The 15,776-nt window shown below is 56.5% G+C and overlaps 2 protein-coding genes across 4 annotated transcripts; both read right to left on the minus strand.

Moving 5' to 3' along the window:
- Positions 1-68: 68 nt before the first annotated feature.
- Positions 69-4,035, minus strand: PRSS8 (serine protease 8). The gene is made up of 5 exons (XM_039247805.1): positions 3,851-4,035; positions 1,926-2,088; positions 1,393-1,664; positions 1,137-1,303; positions 69-1,013 (listed from the first exon to the last, which is right to left on the minus strand). The coding sequence occupies exons 1-5, from the start codon at positions 3,933-3,935 to the stop codon at positions 705-707; spliced, it is 996 nt and encodes a 331-aa protein (XP_039103736.1). The 5' UTR covers positions 3,936-4,035; the 3' UTR covers positions 69-704.
- A 2,365-nt stretch (positions 4,036-6,400) lies between these two features.
- Positions 6,401-14,909, minus strand: PRSS36 (serine protease 36). Of its 3 annotated transcripts, none has more exons than XM_039247864.1 (15): positions 14,865-14,909; positions 14,557-14,592; positions 14,291-14,326; positions 13,904-14,066; positions 13,225-13,505; positions 11,739-11,905; positions 9,832-10,081; positions 9,594-9,723; positions 8,992-9,248; positions 8,764-8,912; positions 8,137-8,374; positions 7,861-8,002; positions 7,343-7,608; positions 7,139-7,260; positions 6,401-6,869 (listed from the first exon to the last, which is right to left on the minus strand). In XM_039247864.1, the coding sequence occupies exons 1-15, from the start codon at positions 14,899-14,901 to the stop codon at positions 6,591-6,593; spliced, it is 2,553 nt and encodes an 850-aa protein (XP_039103795.1). In that variant the 5' UTR covers positions 14,902-14,909; the 3' UTR covers positions 6,401-6,590. The 3 variants fall into 3 exon arrangements, with proteins under 3 accessions (XP_039103795.1, XP_039103794.1, XP_039103796.1); XM_039247863.1 differs by having other exon boundaries at positions 8,749-8,912; XM_039247865.1 differs by lacking the exon at positions 7,139-7,260 and having other exon boundaries at positions 7,530-7,608; positions 8,749-8,912.
- Positions 14,910-15,776: the final 867 nt, after the last annotated feature.

A 15,776-nucleotide genomic window follows, 5' to 3' on the forward strand; every position in this document is an offset into this window, starting at 1 on the left:
GGACTTTGGAGGTGGGAGGGAGAGGCTAGGAGCCGAAGTTCTTTGTTGCACGCCACACACAGAGCCAGTTGTGCTCAAAACATTTTACTCCTTCTTGTTCTTTCTGCCCCTCACCCCAGATCCAAGCCCAAGCCCAGTTCCGGTGGGGGCTCAGTCCTCCGGAGTCTAGGAGTCGAGGTTCAAGGAAGGCATGGCAGCCGATGGGGCAAGATTGGGGCCTTTTCTGTTCTTGAAAACAGGCTGCCCAGAGGCAGCTCCAGCTCAGAATACAGGAAGAAGGTGAAGTGATGGGGTTCATCAGGCAGAACTGGTGGGGTGCTGGAGCCAGTTCTTTAGCAGCAATTAGCTGGGCAGGTACCCAGTTTTCTAGAAACAGGGTGGGGAGCCTGGGCTCATTTTCATCGCTAAGGGTCCTTAGAGGCTACACAGGAGCCCAGTCAGTAGGGTTGTGAACAGTCGGTGGAGGTGGCTAGAGGTTCTAGCCAATACCACAGGTAGTAAAACTCCTGACTCTGGACCATAGTCCCATAGAACAAACCCAGAAGAGTGGGCTCGAAGGTCAGGATGGTGCCCTGGACTCCCGCAGGGTTCTGGAAGGAAGCCAGTCCCCAGGCCCAAAAGATGTCAGGGAAGAGCCAGGTCCATCTGTTCTTGGGGGCAGTGTGGAAGTCCTGGAAGCGGGGTCATTTCCCAGGATGACCAGCTCAGCAGAGGAGGCCCAGGGTCAGGCCTAGTGGCAGCAGAAGGATAAGCCCCAGTAAGCCCTGGGCTGGGGCAGAGTTGAAGGCCTGATGGTTGACGCAAAGATGGCCATCGGGCTGAGACTCCTGGATTTGGGGCACCACACGAGGCTGGAGTTCTGTCACATGATAGTGAATCCAGGAGGCATAGCTGGAGGTCAGAGTGTACACGCCAGGCCTGTTGGGGGCCCCACAGGCATCGCCCCAGCTCACAATCCCTGCCAGGTACCAGAGGCCCCCCACAAGGCAGGAGAGTGGGCCGCCAGAGTCACCCTGAAGAGAAAAGCCATACAGTAACTGTCAGGTCTAAGCCCCAGGCCTCCAGCCGTCCATGCCGGCCCCATCCGGCCCACGTCTCCCAAGACGCACTTGTCTCACTGGACTCCCTGCATTTACCTGGCAGGCATCCTTGCCCCCGTTCACGTAGCCAGCACACAGCATGTCCTGCTGGATAAAGTGGGGCTCCTCAGGCTTGGCGGCAATGTTGTACAGACAGTTACACGTCTCTCGGCTGATCAGTGGCACCTCAAGTTGCTGAAGTTGCCGGGGGGCCAGTAGACTCACTGTAGGGGCGAAAGGTGCTTAGCTGGGGGGTCCTACCCTGAGTCAGGCACTGCCCCCCCATGCCTCTAGGCATCAGCGCCCACCTCACCTGAGTGCGCTACGTGGCCCCATCCAGTGACAGTACATTGGAGGCCATTGGGGAAGGAGGCGTTGGCTGCAGGGAGGCAGACGGGCCGGATGTAGCGGGAGAAGGTGACAGGGCTACTGAGACGGAGGAGTGCAATGTCACCCTGGGAGCCCTCCTGGTGGTAGCTGGAGTGGCAAATGACCTGTGCCACGGTGCGGACCTCAGCCTCAGGTGTGTAGGAGTCCAGCTGGTGGGCCCCAAGCTTTACCTCATAGTCCTCCTTGGCGTGCTCCCTGCAGGCAGAGGGGCCAAGGCTGGGACCCAGGAGACCTCTCCTAGGTCCCTGATCCCTGTTGCCTTGTTATATCCAACCCCGGGTTCTGATCCCACACTGCATGCTCGTTTTATCCTGTGACCTGTGACCTCTGGCCTTCACTCCTGACTGATCCTTTCAGACTTTATTGACACCCCTAGACCCAACCCCAAAACCCCAGTCTCTGGCCCAGACTGATCCACTTCTGACTTCCCCACCCGGCCCGCCACCCAGCTGGTACCTTGGGAAGCAGTGAGCAGCTGAGAGCACCCACTGCTCAGACACGAGAGAACCACCACACACGTGGGTGCCATCGTAGGTGATGCTGACCTGCCAGGGCCACTGGCCAGCGGCTGCACTGCTACCACCTGTGATGCGTGCTTGGGAGGCCACGCCGCAGAAGGCTGCCCAGGGAGGAAGGGGAGGGGGTCAGGTCCTTCTGGGGCCCCCATCCCAGGTCCTCAGCCCTGCCGTTCCCCGTATAGCCCAGACAATCTGGTTCGGAGCTTGGGAAGTGAGTTCACAGGAGCCAACCATCCCCCCTTTGTTCTCACCCCACTGCTCACAGGGCATGGTTAGCTCTGGCTCCTTGCCATCCTCGTTACCCAACCCAAGTTTCGTCCACCTTCCTTTATCTCAGGTCCTCCCACCTTCCATTCAGCCCACTCCTTATAAGTCAAAAGATCTTTATAAACCACGAATCTGATCAGGTCATGACTCTGCTTAAATCCTCCCCTGGCTCCACATTGCTCTTAAGATACATTCTAGACTTTCCATGGCACTACCATTTACTCCAGCCACCATCCCTCTGGACACTTCTGTCACACACATTGCGCCACATACTTGCTTGCCTCTAGACCTTTGCTTATTCAGGTCACTCTGTCTAGAATACCCTTCTTCATCCCTTCCTGCTCACCAAACCTATTTGCCTATGGAGACCGTTCAAATGTCAGGCACTCCTTAACCTGCCCTGAGTCTGCTCGCTGAGTTAGACGAGGACGGCAGCTCCCAGGGCTCCCCCAACTTCCCCCAACACTGCCCCATCACACAGTCATGATGGTCTGTGACTGTTTCAACTGCACCAGTCTGGGCATTCCCTAGTGACAGGGACTGGAGCAGATCTCCTTGTCCCCAGTGGCCAGAACAGGGCTGGACACACAGTTGGAGTGGTGGATGTGTGTTGAACAAACAACAGGACTCCTACACTGAACATCTGGTTTCCAGGACAGCCTCACCACCACTGAGGCTACCATTCGGAGCAGGACCCAACAGCCCTTCACAAAGTCATCTTCCCCAGAGCAGAGAAAACTGCCCAGCCAAGCTCCTCCTTCTCTCCTCATAACAACTACAGTAGCTACTATTTAGTGACTGTTCAAGCAATGCCAGGCTGGGAGAGGGCTTTCACTTCCTCTATCTCCGTGACTCCTCACTGGGCCCCAGGAGGCAAACATAATCAACTTCCATTTTGGAGGTGAGGGGACTGGCCAAGGATACATAGCCGTAGGATCTGGCGAAGTGGGGATTGAAAACCGGACTCAGAGTCAAGTGGTGTGCCTTAGAAGAAAGGAAATCTCTGGTTTATTTTCCTCAAAGGACCCACCTCTGGAGTCAGACCTGGGTGTAACATCCCAGCTACACCTCTTATTGGCTGTGTGCTCTTGGCTAAGTCATTTCCCTCTCTATCTCAGTTTCTTTCTCCGTAAAATGAGGGCCCTAATCCCCATCTCACAGAACTGATGGGGGGATTTACATATGGTAGTAAGAGTGGCTGAGACGGCTCTACAAAGAGAGGGTCAGGCACTCATGAAACATTCCACTGGAATCTGAATCCCTGTTCCCTTCCTTTCCCCTCCCCCATGCAAGCCTCACCTTCCTCCCAGTCAGCTCCTGGAGGGAGAAAGAGGAAAGGGTAAACAGGAAAGACCAGAGTTCCCAGGCCCCTTAGCACCTACCACTGCTCCAGGGGACGGTCCTCCCCACCCCCTTGACTCCCAGGAGGCCGAAGCTGAAGGGAGAGGCAGAGGACAAGAGCTAGGGAGACTGAAGCTGGGGTGGGTGGGTTCTTGAGCCCAGGATAAGGGATGTGCCCAGAAAAAGATTATAGCCCCAGTTTATGTGCACCACCCCTTCCCTGAGCCCCGCACTCTCTGACCCGCACGTACTCACCAAGCCCGGACGGGAATAATCCGAGTAAAAGCAGAATGGCCACAGCCTCCAGCTGACCAAGCCCCAGGCCCGCCCTGTGGGCCATGGCCCAGGACCAGGGCCCCTGGGAAGACACCAGGCACCCAAGGGAAGTGACCTGGGGCTGGTTTCGAAGGCAAGATCCAGGAATCAGGCCCAGAGGGAAGGGATCCTAGAATCCGCGCTGGGAAGGGGGAAGAGATGTCCAAGGCTAGCTTCGAAGGCAAGAAATAAAGCACAAGGGGAGACGCTGGGGTTTCCGCAGCCGCCAGTGAGGACACGTCTCCCGCTCGGTCTGGCTACGTAGAGACCTTCCAGAGGGTGGTGGATCCGTGGAGAAAGGCACCTACCTGCCTGCCCCTCCCCTAGCCCCGCCCTCCTCACTTAGCTCCTGCGGCTTTTCTTGCCAACACAGTCCTAAGTCCTCCTAGACCCCCGGGCCGTTTGTGTGTGTGTGTGTGTGTGTACGCACGCATGCACGCACGCACACCCCCCAGAAGGGACTGGAAACCCCTTGCCTTTTGCCCCCGGTCTTTCAGGTCTCACAGAGCAGTTATGTCCCCCCAGGGCCTGGCCCAGCCTTTGTTGTCCTGGGGCCACCGCGCTCCTCCTTTCTTCCCTTCTTCTGCTTGGTATCTGACTGAGCTCAGGACACCTGGGTCTTCCCTGGGCCTGCCGTTTCAGGGCCTTCTATAGAGCCTGCAGCATCATCTGTGTGTGGTGAGGTGTGGTGAGTGTGACTGGCAAGCGCCAATCATCTCACAAATATTTCCTGAGTGCCTACTATGTTCCAGGCACAGGAGACAAAACACAACATCTCTGCCTTCGCTGAGCTCACAGTGAAGTAGGGGTGACAGCTTTGAATTGAATAATCACATAGCAATTATAGAATAATTTCAAGCTAGGCACTCTGATAAAGAAGAACGGGTACTCTGGGGGCCTGTTCACAGGAGCTTTGACGTAGGCTGGCGTAAAGAAGGGCTCCTCAAGAAGGTGCGGTTAGAACTGCGGCCAGAGGGGCTATGGAAGAGTGTTAAGGCAAATATGGGAGGAGGGTGGTCCAGGGAAAGTGTTCTCAGGTGGAGGATGCAGGTGGCACAAGTCCAGGAGACGAAAGCCCATGTGGCCAGGTTGGGGTCAGGTTCATCCTAAATCAGTGTATAAGTCTGTGGACAACTAGGCATGTGTGTTGGCTTCAAGCCTCAGAAAAACAGAGCCCCACTTCCCCACCTAATTTCCATAAGACTGGGGGCCTCCCAGCCAAAAACTTCAGGGCCCCTCCTGAAGGGCAAGGAATTCCTGGAGTGGGTGAGGGGCTAGAAGCTAACTCACTAGCTAACTCGGAAAGAGTCTAAGCCGGGTAAGATGGAGCAACATTGGACACTGTGGTGGGTTTGGGGGAGAGGATGGTTGTATTAAATGTTTATGGGGGGTGGCATATGGGTGACTGACTGGCCATGGAACGCAGGTGGGGATGTATGTCCTATCCAGGGGAATATTCTCTTTGGGATTTGGCAGCTAATGATAAGCCTGTCCCTTTAAGAACCTCTGCCCCTCTCCTCAATCTCCCAGGAACTCCCTACTTCCCCTCCCCCATCCTCTGCCCACTCTACCTAGTGATGGGGACTCCAGCCCCTGAGGTGACCCCTCTGCCACCTTTATAGGGAGGGACTGGCTTCCACCTCAAGCACGTCCCCTTCCCCATGTCTCCACGTGCCTTTTTTCTGCACTCAAACATCAACCTCTTCCATGACCTATTCCTGATGCCCAGGCAGGGGTGTCCATATGTGTTCCCCACTACACTGGGAGCACTTCAGGGGCTTATCTATCAGACCCCAGACCCCAGGACCTAGTAGTTCGCAGGGAATGTGGTTGAATTCATGTAGGAAGGTGCACTAGTAAGTGGTGGGTGAGGCAGTGGGATGTACACACAAGGACATATGATGGTGCCCAAATTCTGGGGGCACTGGGCAGGATATGAAGTGGGGGACCCTTTAAGGGTCACACATAAGTGTCATGTATGTGTACTGGGGACACTGGAGGTGTACACCCTGGGACATTCATCAGGGTGTGTATATGAGGGGCAGCTGTCTGTGGATATAGGATAAGGCAGACAGACCCTCTGCACTCCCAGACTCCTGGACTCTTCCTCTAACGCTCACCCTCAGTCTTTGTGGAGGGAGGTGGGGGTGGGGGTGGGGGGTGGCAGGAAGAGAAGGGAAGTAGGGGTCTGAGCTAGGGCTGAAGTTTCTGGCAGGTGCCAGGGATGCTGATTCCACTGGGGAGGTGACACACACCCAGCTGCCACCCAACCTCCCCCGCCCTGGGGCAGGAATGAGGGACAGCTGCCACGTTATCGGGGACACATTTCCTGGGAGCCCAAGGCCTGACTCACAGAGGCCCAGAAGGGATGGGCCCTAGCCCTTGGGCTTCCCCCAGCCCCTCAGCCAGCCCCCAGCAATGCCATAAGGCCACGTGTCTATGTTTACACCTTTATTGTCCCGCTTCCCACGGCCCCCAAGGATTCCCGTGCCCAAAATAGCCAGGCACAGAGGCCCAATTATCCAAGCCGCTGCAGTCCAGGTGGGCGGGACGCTCTGGAGGTTCCGGCAAGGGAACAAAGCCGGTTAGGCCACATTCCAGCCCCACAGGGAGGGAAGTGGACGGCTAAGGGGGTGGAGGAGGAGGAGGAGGAGAGGTAGCCCAGGGACCCAGGCCCCCCTCAGCCCTGGATCAGGGAGGTAAGTAGCAGCAGCAACAGAGCAACCTGAGGGGAGCCTGAGGCCCTGGCCATGTCGGGCGGGCAGAGGTCGCTGCCTTCAGGGGGCCAGTAGGGGTAGCCATTGGGAGGCAGGAAATGGGCCTCCCCCACTGTCTGGGAGATCCAGGCCTCTTCAGGGCCAATGGCAGCAAATAGCTCCCGGCTCCCTCGAACAGCCATGCCCATGAGGACCCAGGAGCCTTCCTCGGTCTGGCACAGGAGCGGAGGTGCTGAGGTCACCTGCAGTGTCAGGGCCAAGCCCAAAAGGGTCTCTTACCCTTCCTTCTGATTTCCCTGCACCTTCTCCTTAGAGTCCAACCACAAAGCACTGCTTGTCTACATCCTTAGGCATCCTGGCCCCTATTCTCTCTCTGAGGTTCAGCGAGGAAGCACGGTTCTTCCCATGTGGGGCCCAGCACTCAAGAATCCCAACCCTGCTCTCTCTCTAGGGTCCAGCTGCCCAGCACTGCCTCTCCCCTCCCTGGAACAGGACGCCCAGACCCTTTTACCTCACATCTGTCCTCCTGACCCTCCGAATACAGAACACAGAGAGTCCCAGGAGGCAGAATGCCTTGATAGAGACACTGACAGAGTCGTGGTGTCATGATGGAGACAGCTGCAGCCACAGGGACTAGAGAAAGGAGAGAGGGATAGGGATGTCGCAGGGATCTGGTCTTCAGTCACCTCTCAACCCCAGAACCCTGGGCTCTCACCTCGGTCCCGGGGTTCCTTCCAGCCCAGCACCCAACAGCTGGCCCCCAGGGGGATACCCCCTGGATGAAGACAGATGGGCAAGGCTGATGGTGAAGGTTCCACCCGGGAGCTCAGCTCCAGGAGGGCCAGGGGGGGCCGAAGTCCCAGGTGTCGGGGCAGGCGGATGCTGATGACCAACCGGGATACCTGGTGGCCCTGTGGGAGGGGGCTAGCCCCTGCCCGGCCCAGGTACACTTCAATATAAGGCACTGTTGTAGAGCCCGGCCTGTCGGAACAATGCCCAATGTGACCTCCTGCTCCCCCAATTGCTGGAAAGTCCTGCTCAATGCAGGGGACAGGGCAGAATGAACTCCAAGGTCATTCCACTAGCTCCTTCCAAATTTCTCTTCTATCTCAAAACACTTGTAGCAGTTCCCTGTACTGTAAGAGCCCAAAAGGGAGACTATCCTACTATTTTAAAAGTCCTTTGCCCATCTCTCCATTTTTCCCTCTTGCCCAAGAGATGGGTGAGACCCACCTGAGGATACAGTGAGTGGCTGCCACGACCCAACCTGGGGCCACGAGGATCCCAGTGCAGACTTGATTTCCAGCCACATGCACCTCTGCCAGCCAGGGCCACAGGACACCCACCACAGCCGGCTCTGGCCGCAGGCCACAGGCTACGGGAGAGGAGGTCACCACCTAAGTGGGGGCTCCACAGCTGACCCCTGAAGACTCTGCCATGGATCTTAGCACATGCAGGAGCCCCAAAGCCCTCTAAGCCCTAAGGGGACTTTAAGCCCTAAGCCCTCACCACCAGGCTGTGTGGAGGGGGGACAAGTCTGTGTCTCAGTCTCTTCCCCCTCAGGGCCCCAGTCCCAAGTCAGCTGGTCTTCCAGGTAGGCTCCCCGAGTCACATGGCTGATCCACGGGCCATGGGTCTGCAGGGGGTAGAAGGCTCTGGGACGTAGGCAGCCACTGGAGAAGTCGCTGATTCCAGCCAGGAACCAGGTCCCCTCCTCCTGGCACAGAAGGCTCCAATGAGAATAGTTCTGCAGCAAGAGCGTGTGCAAGTTGGTGAGAGGCTATCGAAAGGTCCTGGGGCTTTCCTGTACTCCATTCTTGTACTCAGGCAAAACAAGTCCCACCTCCTCCAAGCCAGGCTCCAATAGTTATCTGTGTAAATCAGCCCTCACTTTAACATTTTCTTTAAATCTAGGAATAGCAAGAAGGTCAGACATCGCCCAGGGCCGGTCTCAGGCCCCTCCCCAAAGTCTTCCAGGGCTAGGCTCCGCCCCTAGCGAGAGGCCCCGCCTTAATCCCGTCCCTGCCCGCAGAGCTCTCTTGCTTCATTCCCAGTTCCTCTCAGACCCTGCGCCGGCAACCACCCGCGTTGAGACCCGCGGGCCCCGCCCCCGTCGCTCACCCAGCAGCGGCCCGCCTCCTCCTCCTCCCGGTAGGCGGGGCAGAGCGCGTGCGGAGGGTCTCCTGGCGGCGGTACTGACGCCCCCTCGCGGCCATACAGGCAGTGACACCACCAGCTGCCCAACAGCTCCGCCTCAAGCAGGGTGCTGGGTCCAGGCGCAGGTTCTGGAAGAGAAAAAGGGAGCCTGCGCTGCCGAGGAGTCCCGCCCGGCGCCGCCCAGCCCTGAGTGGGGCCCCTGCTCACCCCCGCGGCCCCAGCGAGCCAGGCGGCAGCGGCTCCTGGGCAGGAAATAGTGTTCTGGGTGAGGTAGGCACACTGGCCGCAGGGCCGTGCTCAGGTTCACGGGCGTTTGCAGCTGCAGCAGCGCCAGATCCGCGGTGTCGTCCCATGAGGCATTCTCGTGCGGCACGAAGCGTGCCACCAGCTCTGCGCGCGGACGCGAGGGCAGTAGCACGCGCCAGCTGGCTAGGTCTCGGGGCAGGAGGTCTGAGTTGATGGGGCTGCGGGATGGGGGAAACTGGGGACGTGGGCCAGATCCTGCACACTCGGCTCAAAACCGCACACGTCAGGCTTGGACTCTGGATTTCCAGAGAACTGTGCACTCAGACCCCGGCATCTTGGATGGAACTTCTACTACCCCGTACTCGCCCCGGGTAGACTAGGACCCCCTAGCTTTGCAAGCGGGATCCTACACCTGCCTGTGAAATCCCGGCACTCCAAACCTATGTGCCCCTCCACCCTACTTCTACCCTGCCCAGGGGAAGGGCTGGGGACTGGTCGATAGCGTCTTAGGCCAATGGGGAGGGAGGTACAAGAATCTGTCTTGAGCCTGGGTTTTTACTCACTCCAGAAAGCAGCTGGCAGGTGCCAAGACCCAGCTTTCAGACACCAGCGCCCCATGGCAGGGTCTGGATCCTGGCACCATCACCCGGGCCTCCCAGGGCCAGGTCCCTGGCCGTGGTGCCTTCCCGCACTCTGAGGGGTGAGAGATCTGGGTCAGGGGCCCTCCCAGGCCCCAGGCAGTTTCCACCCCAACTCAAATCTCCCATGTCCAGGTGACATCTAGGGGTCCTTCTCCCTCACCTGGCAGGGCAATGGTGCAGTTCTCATCCGTGGGCTCCCAAGGACCTGCCTGGGGCTCCCAGGACTGGATGGGAAAGGCAGGCCCAGGTTCTGAGCCCATCACCTGTTCCCGTATCCAGGCCTCATACGGGGCCACAGCAGTGAAGACTCCAGGGCGGTTCCTTCGTCCACAGCCAAAGCCAAAGCTCGTGATTCCTGCCTGGAACCATCGGCCGCCTTCCTCACAGACCAGGGGCCCCCCAGAGTCTCCCTGATGATAGATAACTCAGTGTCAAGGGATTAGTCCAGGGACCCACGAGCTTATACTGGGTTCTAGAACTCTTCTTGTTGCCAAACATAGAGCCACTTTCTGGAAACCGGCCCTGGCTGTACCTCATCCTCTGCATCCCCTGCAACTCTAAACAGAAGAAAGCTTTCCAAGGCAGAAAGGTTGATGAGCAGCCAAAGCCAAGGGCACCGAGCTAATGCATCAAAGGCCATGTTAGAGAGCCTGCAGGTCTCATTCAGAGCCAACTGATTCTTGTTCAGTAAATGGCTGGAATAGAGGTGCCCGGGTAGCTCAGTCGGTTAAGTGTCTGACTCATGGTCATGATCTCATGATCTCATGGCTCATGAGTTTGAGCCCTGCATCTGGCTCCCTGCTGGCAGTGTGGAGCCTGCCTGCTTGAGATCCTCTGTCTCTCTCTCTCTCTCTCTCTCTCTCTCTCTGCCCCTGCCCTGCTCACTGTCTCTGTCTCTCAAAATAAATAAACTTTTAAAAATTAAAAAAAATAAATTAAATATTCAATGTTCCAGTTACACTAGCCACATCTCAAATGTTCAATAGCCAAAGTGGTTAGTGACTACCACACTGGACATCACAGGTATAGAACATTTTCATCATTGTAGGAAGTTCCAACGGACAGTGCTTGGTTTAGAGGAATTTGAATTGTTTGCAATCCTGTTCAAGAAGGCAGGGGATTATGTCCCTAGGTCCTGGAGCCTCATAATTGGGAGGGACACTGAAGACTATCTAGCTTGAATCCCTATCATCACCATGCATGCTTGAGTGCCCTAAAAAAATGTGTGCCATTGGAGGAAAGTTTCTGGGAGGGAATGGTTAAAATATGCTAAGTCTGGTTTTCAGCAAGATATCTGGAAAATTCTCATCTGTGAGGAACTAATTCATTTTTTTAATGTTTAATGTTTATTTATTCTTGAGAGAGAGACAGAGAGTGAGCAGGGGAGGGGTAGAAGAGAGGGAGACACAGAATCTGAAGCAGGCTCCAGGCTCTGAGCTGTCAGCACAGAGCCCAACGTGGGGCTCGAACCCACGAGCCATGAGATCATGACCTGAGCCAAAGTCAGACACTTAACTGACTGAGCCATCCAGGTGCCTGAATTAATTCATTTTTTAAAATGAATCTGCTAAGTAACAGGTGATTGGGATGTGGGATAATAACAACAGCTAATGCTTATTTAAGCTCTTATTACAGAGCAGGCACTGTCCTAAGTGCTTTTATATATACAAATTCCTGTAATCATCATAGCCACCCTATGAAGTAAGTAACGCTATCATCTCCATCTTCCAGGTGAGAAAGTCTGAACATATGGAGGTTAAATAACTTAGCCAAGGTCACACAGCTAATAAGTGGTGGTGCTGGACTTCTAACCAGGCTGACTCACTCTGGCGTCCGACATGTAACCTCTGCACTGTGCTGCCGTAAGGAACAGTGCTCTCCTGTTGAGCCCCAAGTTCTGTCCGTTTATAGTCTTCTCATCAATCTTATCTATTGGCAGTCTTGCCCTCGTTTTGCAGATGAGTTTCAGAGACATTGAGAGAGACGAGATTTGTCTACTCCTCATGCTTCCTACTGGTTAGGGCTCTGCCTGGCCCTGCGAGGCAGATGCAGGGGCCCCCCCCTCACCTGGCAAGTGTCCCTGCGGCCCTCTGGGTAGCCAGCGCACAGCATCCCTGGCAAGAGCTGGAAAGTGAGGTTGAATGGGCCAGGCCGGCTGTAGAGACACTGACAGGCAGCCTCTCCCAGCAGCCTTAGCTCCACTTCCTGTAGCGTCCACGGGAGAGGCAGGGGGTCTGCAGGCAGAGCCAGAGAGCAAGTGCTGTGAGGCAGATAGGACGTTCCCTGTTCCCCAGCTCGGCTTAATGCCCTCCAGCTGCCTCCTGGACACCTCTACCTAGGTACCTCATGGCACCCCAGCCTGCTACATTCAAAACCAGTCACTGTCACCTGTTCCTATATCTCTGTTCTTCCTATATCCTCATCTCAGGAATGGCCCATCAAGTGCTTAGGGAGAGCTTCCATGGATGGTTGTGCAGTGAGAAAGGTGTCCAGACAATAAACGATGCCCTTAGGGGCTAAAATCACTAAGATCTGAGCCCTGACATATAGGCTGTATCAATCTTGAGAGGGCATCCTTTTCAACAAAGGTGCCATGTCGACTAAGGTGTGGTCCTGTACCAGGTTGCCAAGCATGGAAGCTGGGGGTCAGCTGTGACCCCCATCTCAGCTTCCTCTCCCCGATCAGTTCCCAAGTCCTGAAAACCTCTCATTTGTGACTTCTTGGAATTTTCACTGCAACTGCCCTAGTTCAGGAGGTACAACTTTGGGCCTGGATGATTGGCCCAGGCTCCTCCCTGGTGCCTGGCACAAGAAGGTGCTCAAGAAATATCTGTTAAACGAATGAAAGATGAATGGAATGAATGAGGGTAAGTAGGGAGAAGACAGGAGGTGGATAAGTAGAGAAATGAGTGAGGGGAGGGGAGGATGGGAGGAAGAGGGACGGGGAAAGGAGGGCAGAAGCTGACATCTGCTGAATGCTTAGAATATTCCAGGTGCTGCGGTTTAGTGCACCATTACCTAGGGCAAAAATATCCAAAGTGCATTAATTACCACTATTCGGCATCGTGCTATAAACTTTACAGGGATTTTCTCACTTAATCCTTAACCCAACAACCCCACGATCTGGGCACTATTTTTCCTCAATTTTCAGAGGAGGAAATTTCAGAGATTGGATGAAGTGGTTTATCTGAAATAGCAGAGCTAGGATGGGAACCCTATCTGGATCCTATATCCAGGAAAGAAAAAGAAACAAGGAAAGGTGAGGAGGGAATCGGGGTGGATGAGTCAGTAGTCTTAGTTTGCGAGCTCTTGGGAAGGAGGATGCAAGGACATCTGCACGGCATTTACCCGAGGCTGGGCAGAAATCTGCGCTCCAGGCCCCCGGCCCACGGCCTCACCCTGTGGCTCCCGCCTCCCCAAGCCCCCGCTCCAAGGGGGCCATCTACCCGGAGCCACTGCTTTTAGGACTCGCCTGGAGGTCTTCTCCCAAGGGCCGCTCAGTAGGCTCCACTTCTCCAGTAACCTACTTCCCGGGACCCTTCGCCTCACTCACCTGCTTCCTGGATGTCCCCCCAGCCGGTGGCCCAGCAGGCCGTGCCATGAGCGAAGCGGTGCGAGGCACGCGGCAGGCAGACCGGCCGCACAGCGGGGTCCAGCCGGGCGGGCGAGGCCAGGCGCAGGAGGGCCAGGTCTGAGCCCAGTTCCACGCTGCTGTAGTTGTCCGGCACGAGGATGGCGGCCACCGCGCGGACGTGCGCGCTGTCCAGGGGCCGGTCCTGGGAGTGCACGCCCAGCAGTACCGACCACTCGGTCGCTGGCTCCAAGGTCCCATTCCTGCGCGGAGACCCAGGCAGAAGGGAGTTAGGTTGACCCTAAGGTGGGAGCAGACTCTCGTGGGGGTGGGGGCTCAGAGCGAGGGAGAAGGTGGGATCAGGGGCAATCCAGGAGGGGCAGAGTGGGATCCAGATTTGGGGCTAGGGCGATCCAGGTTGAGATAGATTCCCAAAAGGGAGAGGAGTGGATGCGATTCGGAGATGGTTGATTGAGGATACTGGAAAGACGGAACTCAGACTCGGGTATTTGGTGGAGTGGTGGGTCGAGTCTGCAGGCGGCGTCAACCATATTCAGGGAGAGTGGCGCTGCTCGGCTCCAAGTTGGCCATGGGTACACGGGGTCGAGCTGCGGGGCTGGCTTAGCGTTTGAAGAGGGGTTGGACATGGGTGAATACTCACGTCACGAAGCAGTGAGCAGCGGAGAGCACCCAGGAAGGGGCAATGAGGGAGCCCCCGCAGATGTGGCCCCCCCTCTGATGCAGGCTCACCTGCCATGGCCAGCTGCCTGGCTGCGCATCTGAGCCCCCCATGATTCGGGCAGAGGGCTCAGGGCGACCGCAGTCTGCAATGGGGTACCATGGAGGTCATAGCCTGCCTGGTCCCCCTGGGCGGGAGACCCAGGTAACTCAAGATAAAGCCTTGTTTTCCCACCCGGCTTCAGTTTGCCCCTCTGAACAAAGCACAAAGAGGACTTAGGCACTTCTAGTTTACTGGTGACTTCCACCTTCCTCATTGCCTAGCCAGGCCTAACCTTCTTTAAGATCTAGGAACCCCACTCTTCCTTACCTAGATCTTCAGGTTCTTCTTGGGTAGGACTGAGAGCTGGGAGTTGGAGTGGAAAGAGAGGAAGGGACTGGTGATTTCCAATCCCTGACACTGCCCAGCCCCCATCTTCCCATTCTCCTTTCCCTACCCTCTCCTCTCCCCTTCCCCAGTTCTCTGCTCTTCCAGCACCCCCTTGGAGCCCCCATGGTACCCCTCCCGTCTTTTCTGCCTCCCATGTGACAACCTCTCCCACCCCACCCCACTCCCGCCCAGTGCAGCTGCCTTACCTGAGTCCTGGAAAGCTCCTGGGAGGGGGCTGATGGCTAGAAAGAGGGAAGCAGGAAGAGGCTAAAGACCTACAATTTGATGAACCCTCCCTGCCTCCCTACCCCAAGCTTTGGAGCTACTCCATCTTCCAGGCCCCTTTCCCTCTGGTAGGCTATTCCTCTCCCTTCTGACACCTCACTCCCTCGTTCTTCCTGATGTCCTCCTCTGACACCCCACTGCCCACACAGGACCCAGGAGTTCTGCTTTCCAGCTTCCCAGGTACTAGGGCCCGGGCCCGTTGCAGCCATCTCCTGTCCCCTGAAGTTACCGAGAATCACAAGTGGAAGGAGCAGGTGCTGGGACATGGCACATTTGAGTCAGCTGGAGGCACAGAGATGGGTGAAGGTCTGCTCCCAGCCACAGCTCTGTCACTGCCTAGGCAGCCTGTGACTCGTGATGGTCCCAGGAGCAGCCCCACCCTCCCTGGCTGGAGCCCATCTCTGGCAATCTGAGAGGATGTGGGGCTGGAAGGGGGAAGTAGGGAGCCTAGAGGCCACACCCAGAGCCCCGTGAGCATCTCATATCTCTGGAGGCCCAAGGTGGGGGTGGGAGGCAGTGTCTTCAGGACACTGTTGGGTGGGGGGTGGAGGAGTGGAGAACCCTGTGGGCAAAGGTAGAAGGTGAGGACAGCTAGGTGCGGTGAGGCTGATGTTCTGGGTCCTTGGTGAGGCAGGCTGTAGGTGAGCCCAGGCCCTTGGGACAGAGCAGGCGGCCCCTCAGTGGCGTGACTCACCCGAGTCCTCACCTCTATTCGGGGTGCGGCTTACCCCAGTGGCTTGGCCTTTTCTTCTCACACAGCTCTGGTTACTGGAGTTGCTGGCCGGGTCTGGGAAGGGAGCCCTAGGGAATTCAATCCCATCCCAACAAAGGGATCACAGATTCCGTGGGGTTGCGCGGGGCTGAGGATTGTGGGAGGGGGCTGGGCAGGCTGGCAAAGCCAAAAAGACTCCACCCTTTTTCTGTGTTAGAGTGCTCTCAAGTGTTGTCACTGACTCTTTGTGTGACTTTGGGGAAGTCACTCAACCCTTCAGTGTATTTCAATAAGAATCCACCTAAGAAACAATGGTGCCTCAAAGAGGAATGGAGGAGAGTGTAATTAAGGAACTACTTGCCGAGGTATAGGCGGGGATAAGGGAAACCAGCAAGGGATGGTGAAGCACCCTGGGGCTAGCAATAGTGG

The sequence above is a fragment of the Hyaena hyaena genome, unplaced genomic scaffold, assembly GCF_003009895.1.
Source record: "Hyaena hyaena isolate Hyena2069 unplaced genomic scaffold, ASM300989v1 scaffold_306, whole genome shotgun sequence".
Lineage (NCBI taxonomy): Eukaryota > Metazoa > Chordata > Mammalia > Carnivora > Hyaenidae > Hyaena > Hyaena hyaena.